We start from the raw sequence: 19,436 nt of genomic DNA on the forward strand, positions 1-19,436 counted from the left end.
CCTGTGGAAGGGGTGGCTTGGGGGATAGACACCCCCAGGGAGCCAGTTTTGTGTGGTTTCGTTTCCTCCAGACGTTAACTTTCTGAATTCCAGCACGGCATCAGGGTGCAGGGAAGGAGGTATATCCCTGGACACCATGCATCATGTGTTACTCGGAATTATCAATAAAAAGACTACCGTTTATTAAATGCTTACTACAGGCAGTTAATAATCACAGCTTTATCAGGGAGGTATAATCGTCCCTATTGTACAGACAACAGAGGTTAAGTTAACTGCCCAGGGTCCCACAGCCATGAAATAAAAATTCCAGGGATTTGGGTGTAGGTCTCAGAGCCTGTGCCTCCCATCTGTCTAGGCTGCCTTGTCTCTGAATTGCACGTGTCTCGCAGCCACTGGCCCGGGGCGCTGACGGGACTTGGATCATGGGCAGGAGTCTGGGGCATGATGACGGGAATGGGACAGTGTGGGTAGCGGGACCCTCCCCTCCACACCAGCCCATACGTGCGGTGAGCTGGTAAACGTGTAACAGCCAGCACTCTGGGGGAAGAAAAAAAAAGCCCTGGTTTGGAACATTCGCCCATTTCTGTAGTATGAATACTCTCACCGTGACTAATTTCAGGCCACCAGAAGATGTCACTGAATGTGGAGTTGGTACGAGATGTGCAGGGGGACACTGCCAGATGGTATTTCTGTCACACGGATACAACAGATCATCTCGACGTGGAATGTAGTAGAATGATCGGGATGTGATAAGTCATAAGAATGCGTTGCCTTTGTTTTTCATATAATTTATTTGATCGTCAGTTTGTATCATTTAATTTTTAACGATGGCCATGTTTAACAACTGGCTTCACAATTCCTGAAATTGGACCCAGCTCCGTCCAGCATGCCACCGCAATATGGTAGCGACCTGTTAGAAAAAGGCGCCCCCTCTGGGTGGGTGCAGATCTCTGCCCGGGCACACAGCTTGGCCGGTGGATTGTGGGCTGGAATTGGGTATCGATTCATTTTCTCAGCAGGACGTCCTGGTGCAGGACAAACCTATGCAACTGTACCTTATTGTCTGTGGGAGAGCAGTCAACAGGCGTCAGTCAGCACTGTCCGATAGAACCCTCCCCCAGGATAAAAACGTTCTCTGTCTGTGCATTTCAAGATGGTAGCCAACCAGCCACTTGTGGCTACGAAGCATTTTGAGATACTCGGCTAGGGCAACTGAAACACTGAATTAAATATAATGTATATATATATATAATTTTATATATGTGTATGTAGTGGGAAATACGCACATCACAGAATTTACCTTTCTAAGTATGCAGTCCGGTGGCTTTATGTACATTTACATTGTCGTGCACCTGGCACCACGGTGCATGTCCAGAATTTTCTTCAGCATCCCAAACTGAAACTCTGTGCTCACTAAACGCCAACTCCCTGTTTCCCCCATCCCTCCCAAGTCCCTGGTACCCACCAATCTAGTTTCTGTCTCCATGAAGTTCACTACTCTAGGTAGCTTCTATAGATGGAATCATACAGTATTTTGCCCTTTGGCGATTGGCTTATTTCACTTAGCACTGTCTTCAAGTCTCATTTCTGTTGTAGCAGGTGACACATGGAATTCTTATAATGGTTTGTTCTTTCTCATTTACATTCTAGTGAGTTAACAGCCAGTGCAATATTGGTTTCAGGAGGAGAACTCGGTGATTCTTCACTTACAACATCCAGTACTCATCACAACCAGTGCCCTCCTTAGGACCCGTCACCCATCTAGCCCATCCCCCGCCCGCCGGATGCTTAATTTTATTTAACTTTCATTACTTGAATCCTAAACAGCCACATGTGACTCCCATGACTGCTGCGTTGGACAGTGCCATCCTAGAAATGTTGCAGAGAAACTGTTGGTTGAAATGAAGAAGGAGAGGCCCCTGTCGTGGGACATGTGTCCTGAGTTTTATGCCCGGCAGAGAGCAGAGTACAGGCAAAGCGGGGTGTCCCTTGTCCCCTGCCAGGGGTCTGCTCCCCTCCCCCCCAGGGGTCCGGGATGCAGGGGGCTCTGCAGGGTGCAGTTTGAGGCAGAGCTGGGGGCATTGAGAGGACTTGATGAGGGGCGTTGTAAGTCAGGATCAGTAAAAAAAAAAGCAAGGAGCAACTTGAAAATCAAATCTCTGGGGGAGGGAGGGGCGCCTGGGTGGCTCAGTTAAGTGTCCGACTTTGGCTCAGGTCATGATCTCACAGTCCGTGAGTTCGAGCCCCGCGTCGGGCTCTGTGCTGACAGCTCAGAGCCTGGAGCCTGTTTCGGATTCTGTGTCTCCCTCTCTCTCCGACCCTCCCCCGTTCATGCTCTGTCTCTTTCTGTCTCAAAAATAAACGTTAAAAAAAATTTTTTTTAAAGAAAAATCCCTGGGGGAGGGAGCTGGGGTAAAAAGAGCCATGCTTCTATCATGGCTCTGTATGAACTTGACTGAGCTCTCCCCTCACCCTTACTGTGTCCCCTGGGAGATGCCCTCCCCCCGTAGGCAAGGTCTGTGGGAGGGGGCTCCAGGAAGGTCCCTGCTGCTTCAGGCAGGGGTGAGGCTGTGGTTGTGCAGCCGCCTGGATCCTGATCCTAGCCTGGGAATGGGGGTGGGAGACAGACAGGAAGCAGAGGCCACCCAGGTCCCTCCACGCCCAGGAGGGGGAATCTTCAGGGTGAGAATAGGGGCAGCCAGCGCCTGGGCCTGTAACGGATCCTTGATCTAGATGTTCCGCGGCGGTCATGTGCGTCCTTGGAATGGCCTGTGGTCAACCTGAGTCATCCATTCATCTCTTAGGGAAGGGCCAAGGCTGGGAATGGATGTGACGGCCGGGATCCTGCAAAAGAGCAGATACAATTTTAAAATATGTTTGCACTGGGTTTTAACGTGCAACAGTTAAGACCAAGCGCTTTGCTGTCAGCCAGATGCGAGTTTGAATCCAGACTCTACCACTTACGAATTAGGGAAGCTTGGACAAGCCCTGTCCCCCTAAGCTTCATCTGGGAAAGGGAACCTGAGGGTTAGTATGAGGGCGAATTTAGTCAGCACGAGTCACATTTCGCAGGCTCTCAGTAAGTGTTTAAGGGCAGTAACGATTATTACAATGACTCCCAGTCGTTGACCGGCTCACCGGATTATCTCCACATTCCCTTGGAACGTTGTGGACCTGTGGGTACTTCCTGAGCACCTGGGGCGGAAGGAGTTCTGGGGCTTTTCTCTGAGGCGAGGGGGAGCCACGGAGACCCTCAACAGGCCAGCAGAGCCTTCTGGAGAACTCCCTCTTGGCTTTCCCGTTTCAGTGCCAGCGGAAGGCCCTTCTTGCTGTACGTGGCCCTGGCTCATATGCATGTACCCTTATCCGGGACACGGCTCTCCGCAGACCGACGGGGCCGGGGGCCATATGGTGCAGCTCTCCGGGAGATGGACCGCCTGGTGGGCCAGATCAAGGACAAAGTCGACCGCACGGCAAGAGAAAACACATTCCTCTGGTTTACAGGTGAAGCAGTAACAACACAGCCAGCTCGCTGAGATCTACTCGATAACCCTACCCGCACCCCCTCAAGGGCAGAGTCTGGGCTAAGTGATCCTCTTTCACAGGGCAGGGGGCTGGCTTTGAACTCGGCCTCCTGCTAGTGTTTGTCGGCCCGAGTGCTGAGCACCTGTCCACTGGGGCCTCCAAGGCTGAGCCCCTGGAAAAGTTTGTGCGGAGAGCAGGTGCCCTGCCGGCCTCTTCTGTATTGACTGAGGGCCCTCTGGGTGGCGCTCTCAACTTTTAATGAGTGACTTTGGCGTTGCTGGTGTGTGCAGTCCTCCGGCAGCTCAGGCGCATCGGGTCCCAGGTGCCAGTCTGGAATGGGGGCAGCGGTTGAAAACACTGCTCTCAGGTCAGGCAGAGACCCGGTTTGAATCTGGAAAAGGCACTTTAACATCTCTAAGCGTGTTTTCTAAGCGAGCCTCCAATGGCATCTACTGCAAAGCGTGTTGGACGATTGTGAGATAGTGTAGGTGGGGCGCTGGGTGCATCAGAGGCACCCAATAACATAGCTGTGGGTCTGAAGACCATCGTAAAACTTTATGAAAAGGCAAAAGCATCTGAGCCAAGAACCTCACCCTGGGGCTTAGCTTGGGGCAGGGAAAGCCCACCTCTCTGAAGGCCTCGCGTAACTGGATGGTTCTTTGAGGGCAGGGATCATAATTGTTTTTACGGGTCCTTCTCCTGCCCAGTCCCCTATGCTGCACAGGGGTATGGGACGAGGGAGGGAGAATTGGCAAAAGAGTCCAGAAGCCCGTTGATCTCTACGTGTTGCTTCTTTTGGTTTCCAGGAGACAACGGCCCGTGGGCTCAGAAGTGTGAGCTGGCCGGGAGCGTGGGTCCCTTCACTGGATCGTGGCAGACTCATCAAGGTAGGGGCTCTGCTGGGCTTGGTGCGTCCCACCGTGGGTGCCGGGCCGAGGCCGAGCTGTGTGGTTCTGTCTCTGGGAGGACCAGCTCACGTGCAGGCCTTCTGGCCATCGTTAGAACGTTCTGGCCGCAGACAGGTTGCTCGCCAGCCACCAGCTCCCAGGGAAGAAATAAACTGGGAAATAAGAGCGTTTTTGTTCAGCCTCGACCACCCCATTCTCTCCTCCCCACCCCCACCCCTCACCCCTCGACTTCCTCAGGAGACCTGCCCTCAGCCCACGGACCTTCCAGCAAGTACACTTCATCTTGACTTTCATCCCATTGCCCTTGCAAACTTTGGCCTTCTCCTTCCTTTCTTTTCTTTCCTGTTTATCTTTTTTTTTCAGTCATCCCTCCCTCCCTCCACCCATGAATTCATTTCATTCATTCAGGAAACATTCAGGGCACAAATATGTTCTCGCTAAACCTTACATTGTTGAAAGGTAGGGAGTAACACCTCTATTTACAGATGAAGAAGGAGAAGGGCTCAGGGAGGCCGAATAACTTGCCCAAGGTCACAGCTTGCGAGGGTGGAGCCGGCACCCAAGTTGAAGTTGGTGGTCTCCCCACCGCATAAATCGGCCTCCCTCAGCCCCCAGCTCGGTGCCCATGTGCTCTGGGAAAGTCTCCCCCTCCGCCCCAGGGACCTCACTTCCTAAGACAGCTGCAGTGCCGGGGACAATTCGGCAGTGAGGACCCCAGGCTTGGAAAATATGCCTGTCGACCCATCAGTTCCTCCTGTTAAAGGAATAATTAGCCAATGCACAATGATGTATGTGAGGGGGTGCTCATTGCATAGGTTGTTTTTTTTTTTAAGTTTATTTATTATTGAGAGAGACAGAGAGTGCGTGCGAGAGAGGGGGAGGGGCAGAAAGAGAAGGGGACAGAGGGTCCAAAGAAGACTCTGTGCTGACAGCAGAGAGCCCGATGTGGGGCTCGAACTCACAGACTGTGAGATCGTGACCTGAGCTGAAGTTGGATGCTCAACCGACTGAGCCACCCGGGTGCCCTGCATAGGGTTTTTTTTTTTTTTTAAAAAAAGAGTTGGGCTTTACCTGAGTGTCCAGCAAGAGAGGGGTGCTTAAGGAAGATAGGCACATTTAAAGAAATACTAAGGAACTCCTGAAATGATGCATATTATTGACCTGGAAACATTTACCTTAAATACTTTTCAGGGAGTGAAACAGGTTACAAAGGAGTGTGCCAAGTATGATTTTATTATGTCAAAATAAGCATACCAATTCTCAAAAATCTTTTTAAAAAATGTTTATTTATTTATTTTGAGAGAGAGAGAGAGAGAGAGAGAGTGTGTGTGTGTGTGAGCAGCGGAGGGGCAGAGAGAGAGGAAGAGAGAGAATCCCAAGCAGGCCCTGTACTGTCAGCGCAGAGCCCAATGCGGGGCTTGAACTCATGAACTGGGAGATTATGACCTCAGCTGAAGTCAAGAGTCAGACGCTTAACCCGACTGAGCCACCCAGGCGCCCCAATTGTCAGAAAAATCTTGAGGCACCAAAAGTAACAAAAGATTAGGAGTAATTATCTCTAGGTAGGGGAGAGAGGGTTTAAGTGTGTGTGTGTGTCCTAAAAGATTAAAATAAGTTTTAAGGAAAGTGCTTGCATCCGAGGGGCTCGGGGGTGGGCTTGGGGAGATTGCCCCCTGGACGAGAGTTCCCTGCTGTCCAGCTCCTGAGCTACGGCCTCCGGTGTCTCCAGGTCAGAGGACACCAACTGCTTTTCTTATTAGTCCGGCAGAATATTTGTAGTTACCTAGAAACTAGAATGTTTGTGCATCTCGTGGCCAGTGGCGAGAAGGGAGTGCTGATCTTTCATTTTTGTTTGTCACCTTTAACCTGGTATCTGTCCGATCAGATCCCTTCGAGAACTTCACAAGCGACTAGCTGCCGGGACGGCAGCCGGGTCTCGTGCCCTGAGGATTGGAGCTGTGGTACGAGGAGACCTGGGTGCCATCTCCCCGTAACCTGTCAGTGGCTGGTCTGCTTCATCTCTCAGGATGTTGTTTCTCTGCCTGCGTAGTGATGTCTTTGGCTGGTCCGGTTCAGGAAAGCTGTCTGGAGAAACGGGCAGAGAAAGGTACCAGGACCGGAGGAGGATGTAAATGTGCTTGGTACTTGGTAACAATAGCCCTAGGGAGAAGCCGTGGAAGCTGGGAGTGTTTGCTGCGTCAGCTGATTGTGTCTCCTCCTCTCCGTACCTGGGAGACCCTCAGACCAGATGGCCAGCTTCAACGCTCACCTGGAAAGCGTGGAAGAGCCTGGAATCCGAACTCTCCAGGGTCCGAGTCCAGAAGGCATGGAGACCTCGGGTGGGGTGGATAAGCTGTGTCACTGAGTGGCCCCTGCATAGATAGCTCTCTGTTCCCTAAGAAGATGGCCTCCGAGCTCTTATCTGAAGACCTGCCTTCTCTTGTCTCTCTCCCCTTTACGAGACCGTTTGGAAAGAGTGAAGTAGGGTTAGCTGTGGGGAAGGGGGCCCTGCTCTTTGAGGGAAGTACTTTGCCCTGTGAGAAACACCGTTACCAGCTGGGCAAGTTCCACTTTTCCTTTCCGTCCTTGCTCCTACGGGCATTTGTTGAGCACCTATTACGTGCCAGGAAGTGTGCTCAGTGCTGGAGACGCAAAGATTCAACAAAGCCCCTGGCTTTAAGGAGTGGCAGTCTAGAACAGTGTTTCTAAGATTTTAATGCGCGGAGTCCCCTGGGGGTCCCGCAGGTCCGATGCAGTAAGTCTGGGATGGCCGCGGAGAGGTTGCGTTTCTAACGGGCTCCTGGGCGATGCGATGCTGATGAGGCTGGTCCAGAGATCACACTCTGAGAACCACCGAGCTAGAATGTCCACGTGGAGACTGTAGGAGTCTAGAACTTCCAGGTTAGATCAGTGGAACTTAACCAGCGCAAATTCTAGGACCTCACCACCCCTCAGACTACTGACCTAGAAACTCTGGGGGTAGATCCTGGCGATCCGTGTTTTCCCAGCAGTCCGTGCTTTACCATGTCCTGCGGGCGATGTTTCTTTGATGCAGGTTAAAATTTGAGCCCCACCTATTGGGGGCTCCCCTGTCTCGTACACCAGACACACAAGCCACACTTCAAGGGCTCAGAAGCCACATGTGGCTGGTGGCCACCATATCGGGCAGTGTGAAAAGAGACCATCACCGCAGGCAGTTGCAGGAGACAGTGCCGGGAGTCTGCACTTACGCAGGAGATTATAATTCTGGGTGAGAACTCCACGATCAAGGGGAGTGCAAGGACGTCGCACCCACACAGGAAGGTGGCTTCCCTCCCTCCTTCCCTCCTTCCACGAAGGCTTCCCCGAGTGGTTTCGGTTTTGAAGAATGAGTAGGCCACAGCTAGGGATTTGCAGGGTAGGGAGCTCGGAGCAGCCCGGGCAGGGGCGGGAGGACCACAGAGTAGGAGCCTGTGTGTGTGTCTGGGGCTTGTGGAAGCAGATGAAGTCGGGGGCGGCAAGGCCGAAGGGAGAGCCTGGGCCAGCGGTCAAGGGTCTTTTGTTTGAGGAGAACCATTTTGGCCTTCATTCTAAAGAAATGTGGAATTGTGGGAACTTTTCATGAGTGAAGGCAACATTACTCAACTTTTTCAACTGAAGGTGAGGGGCGCCTGGGTGGCTCAGTCAGTGGGGCGTCCGACTCTAGCTTTCAGCTCAGGCCATGACCTCTGGGCTCATGGGATCGAGGCCCGTGTCTGGCTCTGTGCTGACGGTGTGGGGCCTGCTTGGGATGCCCTCTCTCTTCCCCTCTTTCTGTCCCTTCAGCTCTCTCTCTCTCTCTCAAAATAAATATATAAACTTAAATAAATTGAAGTGAGATTCTGTAACATAAAATTAACCATTTTGATGTGTTTCTGATGTGTACAATTCGGTGGCAGTGAGCAAATTCGCAGCGATATGCCGTCATCACCTCTGCGGGGACCCCAGACACCTTCCTCCCCCCCAGAGAAAGCCCCAGAGAAAACCCCATATGCTTGTAACACTTGCCCCCCGCCCCCTGCCATCTCCTACTCTTCCCAGTACCTCGTTCAATTTTAAAAGACCTCCTCTTATGTCAGTGGGGCTGAGGGCAGAGAAGGGGGACAAGACTACACTCATTTCTGCCGAGCCCCAGGTGATACGTGAGAAAAGCAAGTGACAGAATCTCCAGGAATATTCCGGCATTCAAAGAATGCCAGGGTAGGAGCACATCTCAGCAATCTTCATTCCAACCACCCCGTTGGCCAAAGGAGGAAACTGAGGCGGAGCAGGGCGGAGGGCTTTCCGAGGCTGGCCATTGGTTAAGGGGGCCATGTCATTTGACCTCCACCAGCTCATTACTCAACCTGCATGATGGTTGTTACTCACGCCGTGTTATACCCGGCTAACTGCTCAGCCGTCTGGAAAATCCTAGGCTGCTTCTTTGGACCCCATGGTTGTCAAGGAAAATGTCTTCAGCCTCTGTAACAGTGTGAATCTTTCTAAATCTGCAGGAGGCAGAGTGGAGAGGTGGAGAGAGCTAATGGCTTTGGGAGCCCTGATGGGGCTCGGATCTCCACGCAACTTACGAATCGGCGCCCACCGGGCCGCTCCCCTGGACAACCCAGTTTTCCTCCCCTGTAAGGGGGGACTGTAGACCCAGCTCGCCAGATGGCTGGCAGGGTCAGCTGGGGTACTGCCCACGAGGCACCCAGCCTCATGAATGTCTCCTCCTAACCCCCATGATTCTTCAGTTCTTTGTTCCCAGCTGAAACAGACCTGGGGCGGGGGGTCCCCCGCAAAGAGAACAGGAAGGGGATGGGAAAATGGCCCTGAACAAGGTTTTCCTACCAGACACTGTGGGCAGTTTAAGTAACATATGGATAACTTTCCAAGTGTTCTGAGACTCAGTCTTGGGAAACTTTGCTCGGAAGCTGGATTTCAGTCTTTGAGAGGACACTCTTCTTGGGGGGGGGCGGGGGCGAGGCATACAAGTGCGGCTTGCTGTGGTACCCGTGGGGCACAGCCCTTGACTTCGTGGTGGGGTGGGGGCTGGATGCCATCCTCCTCTTTTCTCAGGAAAGCCTGAAGGTGAACTTCGCATAGGGGTAAACATTTCCCCTTCCTCGTTCTCCACACCGGCTTCCTGTCAGCTATTCCAGAACCTTCCTCCTCCTCTCTGCCCAGCACGCTGCTGGGCACTCTGGGAAGTCAGGCAGAGCCCTGCGTGCAAGGGGCGAGGCCAGGGGGCTCAGGTGGCGGCAGGGAGGCCGGGGGTCCCTCTGGGCCACCTGCTCCTCCTCATCCGGGTTCCTCTTCAGTGGGATGCCTGCACACCCCACTGTAAGGGGGCCAGTCCTGAGAGCAGATGAAGGAGAAAAGGCGGTCAATGTTTTCGCAACGGAGTAGGACAAACAGTACCCAGAGCCCGGCTTCTTTCTCCCCGCAGCCAGCCCGCTACGTCAGGCCACGCGCTGCCTTCCCCTGTTCCCGGGGCCCCAGGCCCCCCTCCTTGTCTTCCCTTTCCTTTCCTGGCTGAGCTGCCTTGCTCAGCTGATGGGATGAGGCAGCGTCTCCTGGAGCCATCTCTTCGCCCCGTGCAGGAGTGAGGATGCTCCTCTGGGCTTGGCCTGTGCCCTGCAGGGGCGAGGAGAAACTGAACCGGGGCGTGGGGGAAGCTGGGGGCAAAGCAGAGCGCCCCTACATTCCCCCAAACAAAGAGGGCCTGCGGGGCGTGCCCCCTGGCTGATGCGGACCCCCCCTCCCCGGCCCGGCCCCGCCCCCAGTGCTGTCCTGGTTCAGAGCCCCTGACCCGCCCTTCCCCACTGCAGACCTCTTTCCTACCCGGGACAGAACTCACACCTTGTTTGTCCCCTAACTGACTGCTCCTCTCTGTCTGGAAAATCTTTTCTTGTTTTATTTGAAGAGCAGAACTGTTCCTTCCTCCCCCTTGGTGATGAGGAAACATTCTGTTGAATTTGGCATCCTCAGCCTTCTAAGAGACCTTGGTTGTTTGTAATTTAATGCTATCAGGTTGTTGCGTAAGCTTTCCCACTGGGAAGCAGGCTCTGCGTCCTGGGCCTTCTGTGCAGTTTGGGGCAGGGGGTGGGGTGGAGAAAGGTCAGAGGTGGGGCTGGGTGAGGGAGAGAGGGACAAGGGATGTTGGCTGTGGGCCCTGGGGAGGGGGGGCGGGCAGGGCCAGCTGGTGGGGGCACAGTGGAAGTCAAATCGTGTCTCCTTCTGGGACATTGGCCACCCGGCTTGGAATGTCCCCATCACCACGCTCAAGGCCACCCCAGGCCAGCCAGAGTCCTCGGTCCAAACAGAGGCCCGTCTGCCCTGTGTTTCTAGAAAACTAGTATGCTACGGGTATCCTTGGCAAGGACGAGTATTTATATTTAGAAACGAAGCCTGCTTCTTTAGAAGGTTATAGAATGCACACGCCTCAGGACAGGCATGGTCTTCTACCCAGGTCACAAATACAGATGCCAGGCAGGTAATCTAAGAGAAGAAACGATTGTTTTTGTTAAGTCACGGGCAGTGTTAGGGAGTCCACAAACTGGAGAGAGGACCCTGTCTAATGACATTCAAAATTAGTTCAGAAAATACTGTTCGTGCCAAACCTCACTGTCAGAGGGCTGGAACCCAGTGTGTGAGTCGCCAGCCTGCAACTTCTGCTGTTTTCTGTCCGTGGGTAGTTTCGGGTTGTTTGTTTTTTGTTTTTTGAGCCTTTTCGGATGGCTTTGGTTGGGCACTTCCGGCAGGCGCTATGCCAAAGGACCTTGCTCAGAACCTTATATACGTTATCTTACGTAACTTTTCCCACAACTGCATCGGATAATTACAATCATTTTTCCCCTTCATGGCTGAGGAGACGGAGTCTGAGGGAGGCTAAGAATTCTGCCCAAGGGGTGCCTGGGTGGCTCAGTCGATTGAGTGTCTGGCTCTTGATTTCTGCTCAGGTCACAATGTCATGATTCATGGGTTCGAGCCCTGCATCGGGCTTTGCACGGACAGCGTGGAACCTGCTTGGGATTCTCTCTCCCTCTCTCTCTGCCCCTCCCCTGCTCACTCGCACGTGCACACTCTCTCTCTCTCTCAAAAATAAACATTAAAAAAAAAGGAAGGGGTGCCTGGGTGGCTCAGTCAGTTAAGCAGCCGACTTCGGGTCGGGTCATGATCTCACAGCTTGTAGGTTCGAGCCCCGCGTCAGGCTCTGTGCTGACACCTGGGAGCCTGGAGCCTGCTTCCGATTCTCTCCCTCTCTTCTGCCCCTCCCCCGCTCACGCTCTGTCCCTCTCTCTCTCTCTCTCCTTCAAAAATAAACGTTAAAAAAAGAATTAAAAAAAAAAAAAAAAGAATTCTGCCCAAGGCCACACGTGGAGAAGGGAACGCACCAGATGTAGGATGACACCTGCCTGACTCCAAAGACATCCTCCTACTTACCTTGCTAATACTTCTCAAACTCTGGTCCTCAGACCGTTGGCATCAGAATCACCTAGAGTCAGAGGCCCACCCTAGACTTATTAGGAATCTCTGGGGGTTCTTCTCGTGGTTCGGTTGTGCTGACAAGCTTGCGAAACTGGTCATTTGCGAGGCTGCCCTTCGGACTCGGGGAAGCAGGGCCGCGCGTCCTTTCTGGGAAAGACCTCTGTTCCTCAGCGCGGCCTGCCCGGTCTCCGTGCATCATGGAATATGCCGCTTCACTTCCGCAGCTGGGGAAGAACGAGCAAGCAAATTCATGAATCATGGTTCTGTTTATATTTTGGTTGCTGAGGCTAAATATTTATTGCTTTAAGTAAGAGGTTCTGCCTTAATTAGAGTCATAACTAACCACAAGTGCACTCAAATGTGTTCTCATGACCATAAGACATGCGTTTCTCGACAGAAAGCCAAATGTAACCAACACTTTTAAGGTGCCGGTGCTGCTGATCAAAGTCTGAAGGTTTATCTAAACCGACAAATAGCTTTCGAAACAAAAAATAGCGCAGAGAAGTTCAATTTATGGAGTTGCCTATTGTTCTTGCTTACTGTAAGTAACAGGTACGCACTTAGGATCCTCTGGCATAAAGGTAAAAAGGTGTGGGCAATATAAAACTGAGGCTTAAAAAGCGTAGAAGCCGCATTTAATCTTGAAGCGCGTTGTGTCCACTTCCTGATTTCGCCCCTTGCCCTCCTTGCCCTTGTCCTGGATGGGTGCTCTCCCCATTAAGTCACCAGGAGAGCTTTAGAAGATACTGATGTCCAGGCCCCATCCCGGGCAAATTAAGTCATAATTTCTGGGAAAGGAACCTTGGCCTGGGTATATTTTAAAAGCTCCCCTAGTGATCCTAATATGCATTCAGGGATGAGAGGGGGCCACTGTCCTAGAAGGTTTAATGGGCCAGGGCTGGCTATGTAGTTAGACCTGGGTTCAAATCCTGGATCTGGCATTTGCTGGCTGTGCGACCTTTGGCAAGTTACTTACCCTCTCTGAGCTTTGGTTTTCTTCATCTGAAAAACGGGGATAATAGTGCCTGGCTTGCAAGGTTGTCATTAGGATTAAATGAGATAATGCAGGGAAGCAGTTAGCCTTATGCTTGGGAGTACTTTAACGTGGTGCTTGGGGGGGGGGGCGCTCAGTAAATAGGAGATATTATTATTACTGTAATTATTGTGTTTAACTCAAATGGGTTTCCATTAGTGGGAGCAGGTATCACTGATGAGAACTAGGGGACCAGGGGCAGCTGTCCTAGGGCTCAGCCTTAGCTCTAACGGTATTCGATGTTTCTCATAATCAGACTCCACAACTCTGGGCATCCACGGGGGATGCTAGTGGGATCTTTTGAACTTTGTTTGCTTAGTGGTGCCAACGAGATACTGGCATTTGGGGCAAGACAATTCTACGCTGAGGGGGATTTAAGGAAAAGAAATGTTTTAATGTTTATTTATTTTTGAGAGAGAAGGAGAGAGCGTGAGTGGGGGAGGGGCAGAGAGAGAGGGAGACACAGAATCAGAAGCAGGCTCCAGGCTCTGAGCCATCAGCCCAGAGCCCGACGCGGGGCTCGAACCCACGACCCGTGAGATCATGACCTGAGCCGAAGTTGGACGCTTACCCGACTGAGCCATCCAGGCGCCCCATTAAGAAGAAAAAAAAAAGTTTTAATTGAGGTATAATGAACGTACGGTGTCCTATTAGTTTCAGGTGTATAATATTACGATTCCACAAGGCGGGGATGTGTGTTTTATAATTGCTTACCCACACTCTGGACTCCTTTAAGATAAATTCCGCTAGAGTAGGAGGTCTGTGGGCCTGGCTGGAATATGTAATTGTGTCTTTCCCATAGAGCCAGCAGCCATGGGACAGCCAGCACTGGCTGGCCGCTCTTGATGACGCAGAAGGGGGGATCGCTTCTCAAGTGGCCACACAGAGGGGCTTCTCTAAGCCAACCTCTTTCTCTTACCCCCTGAATCTTTACGCGGGGACCATCCACTCGGTTGACAGGCGCACTTGTTATGACTGGCTGGATTTCTCCTGCTTCTCTGGCTTTGAACCCCCTGCTGAAATAAGGCAAACGTATTGAAATATTTGTTTCTCTGAAAAACGAATCAGGAAAACCAATAGCCTGAAAAAGAGCGACAGAAGAGGCTGTGGCCAACAAGCAGAACCCCTGGTGGTGAAGACCAATTAGCAAATATATTAATTAGGAGCTGGTGTATTCTTCTGGAAACGTGCTGGAGGCGGAGACCCAACCCTGGTGCCCGTGGCCGCCGCAGGACAGGTGCTCAGCTCCTGCTTTCTGGTTGACCCGCAGGACTCTGGGTTCATTTCTTAGAACTGGACACTTCACTCTTCCTTAGCATCTGGCCTCAAAGGCTAAGCAAGTCTGTTGGAATTTTGTGCGGCGTGGATATGCACATAAGCAGGCTCCACAGTTCCACCCACCGATCCCCCAAACTTCCGTGCAAATGCCCCTCCCGGGGGTGGAATTATCTGCAGAGTCCTAGCACGTGCGGTCGGTCGGGGATGCTTCCTCCCTGCTCTTTGGCCTTGAACTGCAGCATGAGTTATGCATTCCAGAGCCACGTGGGAGTGCGTTTCAGGCTTGCTGCAGTTCTGGATTCTCTGTTCCATGTGCGTGAAAAATTGAGAGTGGGCTCTGTCCGTATTTATGGGAGAGGTGGCGCCCGATGCGGAGAATGCATTCGAGACATCTTGGGGCGGGCCAAAGAGCTTCCCCTTCAGCCTGCCGAACCCCACTTGGTTTCGAGAGCCCCACACCCCTAAGCATAAACAGCCCGTAGACGTGAGTTGTTTTGTGTTTGGTTTCTTACTTCAACACTTGGGGGACTCCAAAGCTGGCTATGAGAAAATCCCAAGAATGCGGAGCATTTCCGGTGTGGGGTGCTGGGCCAGGGACATCAAAGGTTCTGTTCGCTGCGGCGCGAGTGCAGAGACTTGGGTCTGGTAGCCCCCTCCCGCCCATCATCACTGCTCTCATATTCACGCCAGCCGAGCATGGGGAGGTTGCATGACCACAGTACGTGTGAGCCGCATACCGCGTTTGCCTTGGAAGGGCTTTCTACACGCTAACTTTGTGGAATCCTTGGCTCAGCTGGGATGAGGGTGGGGTGTGTGTGGGAGTGGTGGGGATGGTCATGGATAATTCAGTGCTCCATGCATTCAGGATGTTTCCATAAAGCATGACCTCATCTCCTCCAGCCCGCCGGTCATCATGATACTGGTGGTCACTTTTGACTTAGTGGTAACAAAAATCATTCCTTGAATTACCAAAGTGGAAATTCATAGATTGCACGTAGATTGTCCTTACCCCACCCATCCCCCCCAAGAGGCAAGAGGTCAGAGCTATTACTAATGCTGTCTCCACAACAAGGGAACGACTCATTACCTCAAGGAAAAACAAAGCAAAGCAAACCAAAAGACAACAATAAAATCCTGGCCAGATCAGTTGTTGGGCGTTGAGCAGATCACACAGCTGGGGGAGTTTCTGCCTTTCTCTCTTTTCAAATAATTGTATATATTTTTAAAGGTTTATTTATTTTGAGAGAGAACGAGCAGGGTAGAGGGGCAGAGGGAGAGAGAGAGAATCCCAAGCAGGCTCCACGCTCGCGTGATTCATGTGGGGCTCAATCCCATGAACTGTGAGATCGCAACCTGAGCCGAGACCAAGAGTCACCCGGGTGCCCCAAATGATTGTGTTTTGAAATCCTAAACGGTCACGTTATGGTCAGCAAGAAGACAAAGTCATTTTTATTCGACCTGTTTGTTAAACACCTGCTATGTCTTCAGTGCATAAGGCTGATAAGGTCTCATGGAGTGGAGATACACCCTCAGAAAGTCCATGAACAAACCAGACAGCCTGAAGTATTACAAGTCGTGAAGGGGGCGCCTGGGTGGCTCAGTCGGTTAAGCTTCCGCCTTTGCTCAGGTCATGATCTCACGGTTCATGGGTTTGAGCCCCACATCGGGCTCTCTGCTGTCAGCGGGGAGCCTGTTTGGATCCTCTGTCCCCCTCCCTCTGTCTCTTCCCCGCTCATGCACACGTGCGTGCGCTCTCTCTCTCTCTCTCAAAAATAAACAAACATTAAAATAAAAGGGTCATGAAGAAAATGAAGCAACGTGGTTCCCCAGAGAATGACAGAAGCAACCATTTACTTATGTTGAACCTGGTAAAATAAAATCAGGGAATGCAAGGTGTTGGCTAGAGGAATAAAAATAGCTGGTTATAAACGAAGTCATTCCTGGGAGCCTGGGTGGCTCAGTAGGCTGAGCGTCCGACCCTTGGTTTCGGCTCAGGTCGTGATCTCGCAGTTTGCGGGATCAAGCCCTGCATCAGGCTCTGTGCCGTCGGCGTGGAGCCTGCTTGGGATTCTCTCTCTCCCTCCCTCGCTGCCCCTCCCCTGCTCGCTGTCTCCCTCAAAATAAACTTGAAACAGTAAATTACAAAACAAAAAAAGAAGCGATTCCTTTGCTGGAGTGATCAGAAACCCTCAGTGCTTTTTGAACACTTGGAAAACCAACTACCTGCCTTGTCTCACAGGGGGAAGTGCAGCCAAGCAGACCACGTGGGAAGGTGGGCACCGGGTCCCGGCTCTGGCCTACTGGCCTGGCACCGTTCCCATCAACGTCACCAGCACTGCCTTGTTAAGGTATGAGACCCGAACGACCTTGAAATATTGGGATTCGGGGCTAGAAAACCACGGACCGAGGCTCCAGCGGCTAGAAACCTCGAGAAGAGAGGCCTCGTCGGCCACCTGCCTTGGCCAGGCCTTCCCAGATGCCTCCTACAGTTCTGATCGTAGCCACACGGATCTCCCCGTAGGCAATCCCATGTGCTGAGTTAGGGCCCACAGTGGCTCTTTGCAAGCCATCCTCTGGGGATGATCTTGGTGACAAGAGGGGACTGGGCGGGCTCTGTGGCCTTTGATGCGGAGTCATGGCGGCGGCTCCTGACGTCGGTGCTCTACTAGCAGAGAGGTTAGCGGTAACGTGTCCCTTTTTTGGCTTGGGCCCGGCAGACGGGAGGGAATAGACCGCGTAAGCCACAATTGTTCCATCCTTGGGGGTAGGGCAGGTGTCCTCAGGGTGACCGCGGGAAGCCAGCGTATCGCCAGCAATCACACGGGCCCAAGGAAGGCACCTAGGTGTCCGCCTACCCTGCAGGGGAGGGAGAAGGAGGCGGCCCCACTGGGCTGGCGAGGAAAGAATGCACCTTTAGTTGAGGACATTCCTACCTGTGGCAAGGAAGCTTCTGCAGTGAGGCTGCTCCCTCTATTCGAAGATCCCACCCTCGCTCTTAGCTCCCTGTTGAGGCAGATCCACGAGGCCCCTTCCTGGGCACCGCACGAGGCTGTGGTGGCCCTTCCGAGAGCGATTCCACGCAGCTGGGTAACCAAGACCCGTGATGGGAACGTGGCGCTCATCCAGATGGGGACTTCCTCTCTGTGGTTCTGTAGTCACTGGCAAGGGGGCGTGGCCGGGCGCTGCTCAGGGGCTCAGAGCTGTCTGTCTGGTCAGAGGCTAATTTACGAACCAGTTCTGTAGCCCAGTGGGCCGTGGCCTCAAGAACACGGCCTCTCAGAGGAAGACAAGCTCCCTGGGCTCCTTCCCGCATCCCCAGACCCGGTGGGGAGCCGGGACAGCCGTGAAGGCCAGGGGAAAGGAGGGGTTAACAGCTCTGACGGCCAGGGCGGGTGGGTAGGCGCCGTCCCTGGCAGCCTGCGGGCCCTCACGACCCCACGTCAGGCCTGTGCCATCAGGGGGTGCAGGCAGGTGTGACCACAGCGAGCGCTGGAGTCTGTGATGTCAGGCCGGCCGGGAAGAGGGCCAGATGGACTGCTTTTTATGGGGCTGACTTGGTGCAGTCAGGCCAAGTGTTCACAGGCTGGGCTGGCTGCGCACGCACAAATAACTCGGCAAACTCTCAAGTTCCGTCCCTGCACACCGAGCACACGCTCCTCACGTGAGAAGGGCGTTTGCACCTATGGTCAACCACAGCGCCATGATACCACGGCACCGTGGCGTTCGTGGCCTAAGGCCCCGGAGGAGACAACGGACTGAGGGAACCATTTGGTGACCCAAGAAAGTGAGTCTTGGTACAAGACCACGTTTGCTCGAGAGCTCCTGGAATTCTACCAGGCCAGCGCTGATCCGTTACATCGGCCCCTTCGGAGGATATTTTTTGGCATTAAAGTAGTCTCAGTTGAAGCAGGAAAGTTCATCTCCATAGAATTCACCCTCTGGCTGTTTCCTCACATAAATCCACCTAAAGCAAACATGGGTGGAGCGTCCTTATTGTCAGGCCAGGCCACCAGGCGTCTACTGTTGTTTTCCATGACTCCTTCAGGGTCGGCTCTGAGGAGAATAGCCTTCAGATCCATTTTCAAGAAACTGATGGTACTTCATGTCCTTGGAAACCCCACCAGGCACTCCCTCCTCCCCCAGAGGACTTATCCCCTATTCTAGTTCTTTATTCCTCAGAGGGACACAGATCTCCTTTCAGACCAGAGGTAAGTCCCCTGAGCCATAGAGCTAAGGCCAGAATACCTTACACCTCAATTCTGGTGGCCCCGAGGAATTATGGGAAGAGAGTGGACAGGTTGATACAAGTACTCACATGAATGCAGAAAAGTGACAAATGCGTTGGGGGGGGGGGCAGTGGCGAGGGAGGAGGGGTCCACACGAATTCCATTTTCCATTTGGTTCCCTTTTAGAGATAATCACTGTTAATGTTCCAGCGTGCACCCGCGTAACGTAGCGAGGTCAAAGAAAGGTCTCGCACATGTCCTGACCCCGAAGCCCAGTGACACAATTACAGAGTGAGGGAAATTCATTTATTCCACAAATATTTATTGTTGTGTCCAGCTGTGGGTCAAGCGTTGCCCTAGGGACTGGGGATGGAGTAGCGAGCAAATCAGACAGAAAGTTCCCGATGGTTAGGAGCTAACTTAGGAGGCCGGGGCTTTGGCGACACGTGTCGCAAGAGCCTGGTGGTTTGAACCTCAGCCTCTAATGCAGGTTAGCTCCACATTGGCACTGTTGACGTTCTGGGCAGGATCATTCTCTGTTGTGGGGGCCCGTCCTGTACACTGTAGGATATTGAATGGCATCCCTGACCTGTGGCGACCGAAATGTTTCCAGGTGGGACCAGATGTGCCCTGGGAAGACACACTCATGCTGCTTGACGGCCATGGCTTTTTTTTTTTTTTTTTTAATTTTTTGAACGTTTATTTATTTTTGAGACAGAGAGAGACAGAGCATGAACGGGGGAGGGTCAGAGAGAGGGAGACACAGAATCTGAAACAGGCTCCAGGCTCTGAGCTGTCAGCACAGAGCCCGACACGGGGCTCAGACTCACGGACCGCGAGATCATGACCTGAGCCGAAGTCAGCCGCTCAACCGACTGAGCCACCCAGGCGCCCCTTAAATTTTTTTTTAACATTTCTTTATTTTTGCGAGACAGAGTGCAAGTGGGGGAGGGGCAGAGAGAGGGGGAGACACCGAAT

General features: G+C 52.6%; 1 protein-coding gene across 4 annotated transcripts in view; it reads left to right on the forward strand.

Moving 5' to 3' along the window:
- The window catches only part of ARSG (arylsulfatase G), a 109,341-nt gene that overhangs the window by 75,661 nt on the left and 14,244 nt on the right, over positions 1-19,436 (forward strand). For all 4 annotated transcript variants that reach the window (XM_045489530.1, XM_045489531.1, XM_045489532.1 and 1 more), the window contains 3 exons: positions 3,308-3,504; positions 4,332-4,412; positions 16,472-16,580. In XM_045489530.1, coding sequence (XP_045345486.1) covers positions 3,308-3,504; positions 4,332-4,412; positions 16,472-16,580 — 387 coding nt within the window. The remainder of the gene's footprint in view (positions 1-3,307; positions 3,505-4,331; positions 4,413-16,471; positions 16,581-19,436) is intronic.

Source organism: Leopardus geoffroyi, chromosome E1 (genome assembly GCF_018350155.1).
Source record: "Leopardus geoffroyi isolate Oge1 chromosome E1, O.geoffroyi_Oge1_pat1.0, whole genome shotgun sequence".
Lineage (NCBI taxonomy): Eukaryota > Metazoa > Chordata > Mammalia > Carnivora > Felidae > Leopardus > Leopardus geoffroyi.